The sequence below is a fragment of the Arachis ipaensis genome, chromosome B05, assembly GCF_000816755.2.
Source record: "Arachis ipaensis cultivar K30076 chromosome B05, Araip1.1, whole genome shotgun sequence".
In the NCBI taxonomy this organism is placed as follows: domain Eukaryota; kingdom Viridiplantae; phylum Streptophyta; class Magnoliopsida; order Fabales; family Fabaceae; genus Arachis; species Arachis ipaensis.
Genome location: NC_029789.2, coordinates 19,228,091 through 19,235,987, shown reverse-complemented (window position 1 = coordinate 19,235,987; position 7,897 = coordinate 19,228,091). Strand labels below are relative to the sequence as shown.

The 7,897-nt window shown below is 37.7% G+C and overlaps 1 protein-coding gene across 4 annotated transcripts; it reads left to right on the top strand.

The window, feature by feature from the left end:
* Window positions 1-2,934, top strand: LOC107643245 (cysteine synthase). Of its 4 annotated transcripts, XM_016346840.2 has the most exons (12): window positions 33-55; window positions 147-216; window positions 594-652; window positions 754-863; window positions 947-1,004; window positions 1,190-1,453; window positions 1,534-1,671; window positions 1,768-1,819; window positions 1,969-2,048; window positions 2,202-2,261; window positions 2,413-2,493; window positions 2,608-2,934. In XM_016346840.2, the coding sequence occupies exons 3-12, from the start codon at window positions 611-613 to the stop codon at window positions 2,698-2,700; spliced, it is 978 nt and encodes a 325-aa protein (XP_016202326.1). In that variant the 5' UTR covers window positions 33-55; window positions 147-216; window positions 594-610; the 3' UTR covers window positions 2,701-2,934. The 4 variants fall into 4 exon arrangements, with proteins under 4 accessions (XP_016202327.1, XP_016202326.1, XP_020978947.1 ...); XM_016346841.2 differs by lacking the exon at window positions 147-216 and having other exon boundaries at window positions 1-55; XM_021123288.1 differs by lacking the exon at window positions 33-55 and having other exon boundaries at window positions 63-216.

Sequence of the window (7,897 nt, the reverse complement as noted above, 5' to 3'; positions counted from 1 at the left end):
AGAAGTGCGAGTGTTTCAGATACGTCCTTTGTACTTGGCTTCCCTTGTGTGATGCGTAAGTTTGACACTGACAGATTTCATTAATAAAGATTACATTCTATGTTTCCTCTCTAATCAATTTTCCAAATCACGATATTGTTAATCAGCTTTCATTGCGCATTATTACCGATCTGACTCTGTCCCTGGCCACTGCATCCATATCAGTTGCTACTATTTGTTAAGTTCCTTCTTATCATGTTTTTTTAATCGCAGTTTTATAATGTAAATCTGTTATCCTTGGTTTGGTGTTCATGCTAAAAGTCTCTAGATTTCTTTTCATTCTTGTGATCCTCATCGTGATGTTTGGTTCCAATACAAGTGGTGTTGACAAAACTTTGAGAATGAGATATAACACTTTTCCATAGCTGAATTTTCGGTTTTGGTATTTTGCTGATCTGAGTTTTCAATGCAAAAATTTTCTTTAAATATTATTCTTCTCTGTTATTATCTCCCACGAAAGCCAGATACGTATTTGGCTTTTTCTTTGTTAAGAAAAATTTGTGGTTAATGGAATTTGTTGTCGATGTGCTCATAGTTGTGTCTTTGATTCTCAGTGTTATAAGCTGATATAATGGCTGTTGAAAAGGCTGGAATCGCCAATGATGTTACACAAGTGAGTTTGATGTCCATTTCCGTTTAATGTTTCTAAGTTCTTAAAGGTTTTGCTTTGCCCCACTTGGTAGTTTTTCTCATTAGATTCTAACTTTTGTATAGTTGATTGGCAAAACCCCACTTGTATATCTTAATAAAGTTACCGATGGTTGTGTTGCCCGCATTGCTGCCAAACTAGAATTGATGGAGCCATGTTCTAGTGTCAAAGACAGGTACATACTCATTTTCTTTTCTTTTCTTTGTTTTCTCTAATTGTCACGAGTCTCAGTTCTTAATATATGTGTGTGGCATGCAGGATTGGCTACAGTATGATTGCTGATGCAGAAGAGAAGGGGCTAATATCACCTGGAAAGGTTGGTTTACTCTTGGAAGTTATTTTACACTTTGGTTGAATGGTGTTACTGTTTATTACTTTCTGTTAAAACTGAGATGCAGAACTAGCTAGAATGTGGATTGATGGAAGATAGTGTTGGTTATTTAGATGTATGATCTGATTTGTTTCTTATCTGCATGTGGCTCTTCTCATATTTTGCTGAAGAGTGTTCTGATTGAACCAACAAGTGGAAATACTGGCATCGGATTAGCTTTCATGGCTGCAGCCAAGGGTTACAAGCTCATAATTACAATGCCTGCTTCGATGAGTCTCGAAAGAAGAATCACTCTGTTGGCTTTCGGGGCTGAGCTGGTTCTGACAGACCCTGCAAAGGGAATGAAAGGAGCCCTTCAGAAGGCTGAAGAGATTGTGGCTAAGACTCCCAATTCCTACATGCTTCAGCAATTTGAAAACCCAGCCAACCCCAAGGTACCAGAAACACATCTATTCTATAATTAGTACAACTGATTCTTGCCAACTTTGGGTGATCAATTTTGTTCTTGTGGCAGATACATTATGAAACCACTGGCCCAGAGATATGGAAAGGTTCGGAAGGAAAAATCGACATGCTTGTATGCGGGATAGGTACTGGTGGTACCATCACTGGTGCAGGGAAATATCTGAAAGAGCAGAATTCCAACTTAAAGGTTAGCTGTTCTTTAGATACATTTGCAGAAGATAATTTCTGCTATAATCATGGTGTTATTTTCTTATGTTATCATTTTTCTTTTGACTTTTTGTAGTTGATTGGTGTGGAACCAACTGAAAGTCCAGTGCTCTCAGGAGGAAAACCTGGTGAGTTACAACCTCTTCTGTGACAATGACTTTCTTGTATTTTTGTTTTTAAAAAAAAGTTATTTATTTATTAGAAGTCCTCGGGGTTAAGGTCCACAACTTCATTTGTAGTACCCAGTGAGTTGCAATTTGTCATTATTAATGTGTAGGTCCACACAAGATTCAGGGGATTGGTGCAGGCTTTGTCCCCGGTGTATTGGAAGTCAATCTTCTGGATGAAATCATTCAAGTAAGCTTTATTCAAGAGTTGATAAAATGTTGTGATTCATGAATACCTTTTAGAAAGTTACACGAGCATTCAATATGTTCGAATTGGGAATAAGACTAAAAAAATGATGCATTTTATGTTTTGTTAACACTTGAGATATTTTTAAATTGGCAGATATCAAGTGAAGAAGCTATAGAAACTGCAAAGCAACTTATGCTTAAAGAAGGCCTATTTGTAAGTTCCCCAAATCTGTTGAAACTGAGAAGATCGAGCTTGAAAATGTCTATTGTACTAGAATCAATCTATGTTGAGCGAATTTCGGAAGTTAAAGTGGAAGCAGGTTATAAATTTGTTCTTTTTCCCAATTTTCTGGATGTTGTTGCAGGTGGGAATATCTTCTGGAGCAGCAGCAGCTGCTGCCATGAAGATAGCAAAAAGGGCAGAATATGCTGGAAAGCTTATTGTGGTGAGTTGATTGTACCCCTAAAGTTTTGGTGAAAGTATTTAGAAATCTCTATTTGAAAGACTGAGATGATGGGACATGTTTGTGGCATTTCTGAATTGGGGTTCTATGATGCAGGTTGTTTTCCCTAGCTTTGGAGAGAGGTACCTGTCCTCTGTTCTATTTGAATCGGTTAAACGGCAAGCTGAAAGCATGACTTTTGAGCCCTGAATTCCATCCAGCCTAAGCTCTTAAGTTGCTTCAGTCTTCAGATGGAGATTTTCAAGTGATCAAATAGACGTAGCTAGTGATCCTAGAAAACTATTTTCTGTGATTCTGCAATAAATTTTGCTTCAAAATTCTTGAATAAGGAAATTTTGAATCTTGAACTATTATTTTAAGCTGTCGTTTTTCATTTTTCATTAAATAAGTAAAAATAAGAAGGAACAAGCTAAGCTAAGAAATAAAAAGTAATATTGTATTGATGAAGCATGCATGCATATTGCATAGAGACAGTAGAACAGCAGCGTCCCTCTCTTATGCGTGCACGTCTTTCTTGATTTTGTGATCACCAACACCTACCTTTTGTCAGCATTTCTAAATCCCAATCTTCATTTCCTTCATGGGACGTCGGAAATCCATGAAGACTCCCACTCCTCCCTCAATTATTGAGACCACAGAGTGGTAGTAGGAGGTCATGTGTTGAAGAGAAGAAGAAGCGCTTTGTGGAGATCACGGATGGTAAGTGAGGTGGTAACTCATCATCACACGTGTCAGAGTCTGCTAAAGACGAATAAGAACAAGTCATCGTCGTCTACCTCCATGCTTGATGGGCATTGAGGAATGTTGGTGAAGCAGAGGCGAAAGCGTCTAGAGAAAGAGAAAAGCTTCCACATTTCTGATTTGTAGAGGGAATAAGGCAATAAGCATCTTCCTTTTTTTTTTTTAAGTCGATGGATTGGATCCTAGGCCTGGGTGCAGCTCCCAGCGAGGCAGGTAATGCTGCCATTGATCCAAGGCCTCGGCTGCAAGCATCTTCCTTGAGTTGCTTTAAAAGTAGTAGTACATCTTAGGCATGTTCAAGACCGGCCCACCCGGACTCGAGGTATATTTAATTAATATTTTTTATATTATATAGTATTATTTTTATTTTTAAAATAATTTATTTTAGTATAAATATGATATAATATTTATTAAATTTAATTTTGAAAAATAATTTTTTTTACTTTAATATATAAAATTTATAAATTTGTATATATTAATTTTGCATCGAGTTGACCTGTTATAACTAAGAGTGACAAATAGACTAAAATTCGCTGGACCAGCTTAGGTAACTTGTTAAAAAAAGACGGAGCCAAGTTAAAAATTTGAGACAGCCATAATAAAAAAAGTCCACCTAATCTATACGGCCTAATCCACGGGTCTTGGGTTTAAGATGATAATTGAATTTGAAACGTTATTGTAGTCGAGGCCTGGGTCAGATGGCAACTTTATTTGCCTCACATAGAGCTGCACGGGTGTAATGCCTAGGATTGGAGGCTGTCCAATTCACTTTACCAAAAAACATAGAGCTGCACGGGTGTAATGCCTAGGATTGGAGGCTGTCCAATTCACTTTATCAAAAAAAATTTGAAACCTTATTTTTGTGCCTGTATTTAGAATATTTGTTCGCTTTACTTTAAGCTATAATTTAGACTATACTTAATTGATTAGAGACTTGGATAATATTTAATTATATGTTATGAAAAATAATTGTTTTCCTTTAGACAATTTTAGTTTTATTATTTTGTTTCAAAAAACTTAATTGATGATTATGTTTATTAGATATTTAGAATTATAAAGACTTTATCGTTTGTGAATTTAAAAATTATAATTTATTTTATGTCTTTAGAAATTATGTTTATTTAAATATCGGTGAAATTAGATATTCTTTACTTCGGTCTACAAGTGCGCTTCACATTTTGAGTTTTCAGCCAAAAGCAATCAGAATCACTAACCTGGGATGCAAATGTCATCCATTTATACTTTTCTTTCTTTCTTCTGCAACCCACTCTATATCTCACCAACTTTATCATTCTTGACATACCTAACTTTCTATTTAATAAAGCATGTTCTCTAATAGCATCTTCAAATTGAGCGAGTAATTTGAACTCTAACTCCACCTTAAACTCATAGTCCTTGCTCATCTCAGTCTCATTATATTTAAGGTACCTTCTCTTTATAATCATATCATCTGAATCTCCCTCGTAGTTATCAATATCTTCATTTTGAAATCCTCATAAATTTTTCAAACTTCAACATCCTCACCAATAGTAGCATCCTCACCAACAGCTTGTCCATTATCATCTTGATTTAATGAGCCATTAACCCTCCCCCTCCAAAGCATTTGAAGCTCCACCATCATTTTCATCTTCAACCTCAAAACCAAAATGATCCTCGTAATCTCCATTATCAACATTATCATCAAATCTATCTTTCTCACTAGATGGTTCTAATTCACCTTCAACCTCTACTTCTATTAGACTACTGCCACTCTACTCATTTTCAGTTGACATATAATCTTACGGTTTGAAGTTATCTCAACACCATTACCTTCTTGACATCCATCAACAACATACATCAAGCAGTGCTTAACAATTTGTGACACTAGTAATCTATCCGCTGTTCTCATGGCATTTTCATCACTCATCAACTCTAAGATTTGAGTTCAATTGGCAGTTTGGTTTACTATAGTATATCTTGGCATAACCTTTGTACCCTAACTTCTTCAGCTCAATAACTATTTTTTGCAGACTCTATTCATCAAGCTTAAATTGCAAGTCTTCCAACACTTTTCCCTTCAAATATTCTAGACCGTGTCCTGTATCATGAAATTTTCACCGTGATGTAGGTTTATGGTGAAATCCAAATTTCCATCACTACACCAAAAAGAAAGAAAAAAAAACTAATAAACCAGCATCATTACAGCAACAACAATCAACAATAAACAAAATTCATAATCTGCGAAACCAATTCATAAACCAATTCAACATTTCAATTTAATCAATATTATATCTATTTATAATAAGCTCATAAACTAATTAAAATAAAATCCACATCAATAACATAAAAGAATCAACCTTGAAAAGAAAACTAAAAAAAAAAAATAAATTATCACCTGTTGTTGTAGAGGCAGAACGTGGACAACGAGCAGCAGTTCAAAAAACAAGAAAGGGACGGAGGACCGGTGCAGCGAGACGCGAGCAGTGGAGCACACTAGGGTTACGAGCAATGACGGCGGACGAGCAATGAAGGCAGATGAGCAGGGATGGCGGACGAGGCAAAGGGCGACGAGCACGCGAGGGACGACGAAAATGACAGGGACGACAAGAACGCGAGGGAAGACGAGAACGCGACGGAGGTCGACTGGGGGAGACGCCACGAACAGGAGCTCGTTGAAGAACTTAGGGCAATGTGTGAGTGTGGGATAAAATGACAAGGGTTATTTTAGAATTTTTAAAATATGCAGATGTCCTCAATTGGATTGGACTCCTCTAAAGTTGTATTGTCACTTTAGAGAAAAAGTATACTATTAATTACTATTGAATTAAGATTGTCACAGATAATAAATGTTAAAAATTTAAAGGTGATTTTTTTTGGTGACTTAAAAGAAAATAAACAAAAACCCATTACTTCAAGTCGCTTCTGAAGGAAATTAATCTGTCTCTCCAATTTGCATTTCCTAACGAAAATGTTGCCGAACACTTTAGAATTAAACTCCAAAGAGTTCTTTTGCACTTCTGAAAGCTTGCCATGCATCTCTCTGTAGCCAGCCTGCCATGACTGGTTCACAATATTTATGTACCCCGGATGAGTTGTCCAAGCTACAATAAACCGAAAAGGTCTATTCTTTTTCGGTTGGGGACGACCTGTACAGCGTACTAGGATAGGACAATGATCAGACTGAAGCCTATTTAAAATTTCTGCGTAAGCCTCTGGAAAGAGAGATAACCAGCCACTATTGATACAAACCCGGTCAAGTTTTTTCGCCACCTCAACACCATTTTTAACCCTTCTGTACCAAGGAAACTGTCTTCCAATAGTCTTCAAGTCAAACAGATTACTATTCCCTAGAGAGGCTGCAAGCCGATCTGCATGACGACTCGAGAAGAGGCAACCCTTAGATTCATGAGAGAATAGTACTTCATTAAAATCACCAAGAACAATCCATGGCCCGCAGAAAGACGAAGACTGAGTAACAAGATAATCCCATAGCAGAACTCTGGTATTAAATTGAAGACTACCATAGATACCACTGCACCTCCAAATCACAGTATTTACCTGAACCTCAACTGTAACACACTGATCGAAAGCATCAACCCATTTGCAGTGAACACCCTGTATTGCAGAAAGGAACCAAATACCCCCCTTGTGTCCTGACGCCTCCACTATACCAATAGGGTGATAACCAAGTCTTTCCCAGAACAGTTTCAAGTGTTGAAAAGGACAGTGAGTTTCAACCACAATAAAAATTACAGGTTTAAATTTCCTAACCAGCTCTTTACAATTCACCCGGGCTAACTTATTAGAAGCACCCCTAATATTCCAAGCTATTATATTTAAACTATCCATAATATAAAAATATAAAAATATAAAACAAGGAAATCAAAGTGCTTCACCAACCTCAAACCGAGGCTTGCCCAGCGGAAGTGACTCCCGTGACCTTCAGGTTTGCCGAATCTCCCTGGAATATCTCCTTAATCCCGCCTACCGACGCAGTAACAGCCGGCAATGCGCCTTCCTTCTCCAATGGAACCGCCACGGTAACACCTATCACTGGCAGTCCTAAATTTATTTGAACACATACTCGGGCATATCGTCCCCTCTCAGCCAACTTAGTGGCTAAGTCCACTTTGATGGGAACTCCTATTGCAGAAGCAATACGCATCATGGCCTGTTCTTGATAGCACCAGATTGGGAGCCCCGAAATCTGAACCCATACAAGCGTAGACCCGAAGGATTGCTCACATGGCCGAAAATCTATATCCCACGGTTTTACAGCAACATAGTGCCCCTCAATCAACCACGAGCCACCAAGCATGACCTTCTCACGATCTTCACATGCATCGAATTTTACCATGAAGTACCCAAACCCCACATCAAGCAGATCAAAGCCACCTTTGATGCGCCAAACCATCCGAAGCTTGTGTGAAAGAGCTGTGTAACTATAATTTTTATCAAGAACCTTAATCACTAAAGCTTCTCGATAAGGCTCTGTCAAACAAAGCTTGGCTTCTTCAGTGAAGTTTACACATGGAGGTTGGGAATCGCCCTGCTTGCCCACCACTGTGGCTATACTATCCCCAGATATAGATCCTGCAAGTGCAAACGCATTCGATTTCTCTGACCCAATGACTTTATCTCTAAAGGAGATCTTTGTAGGATTTGA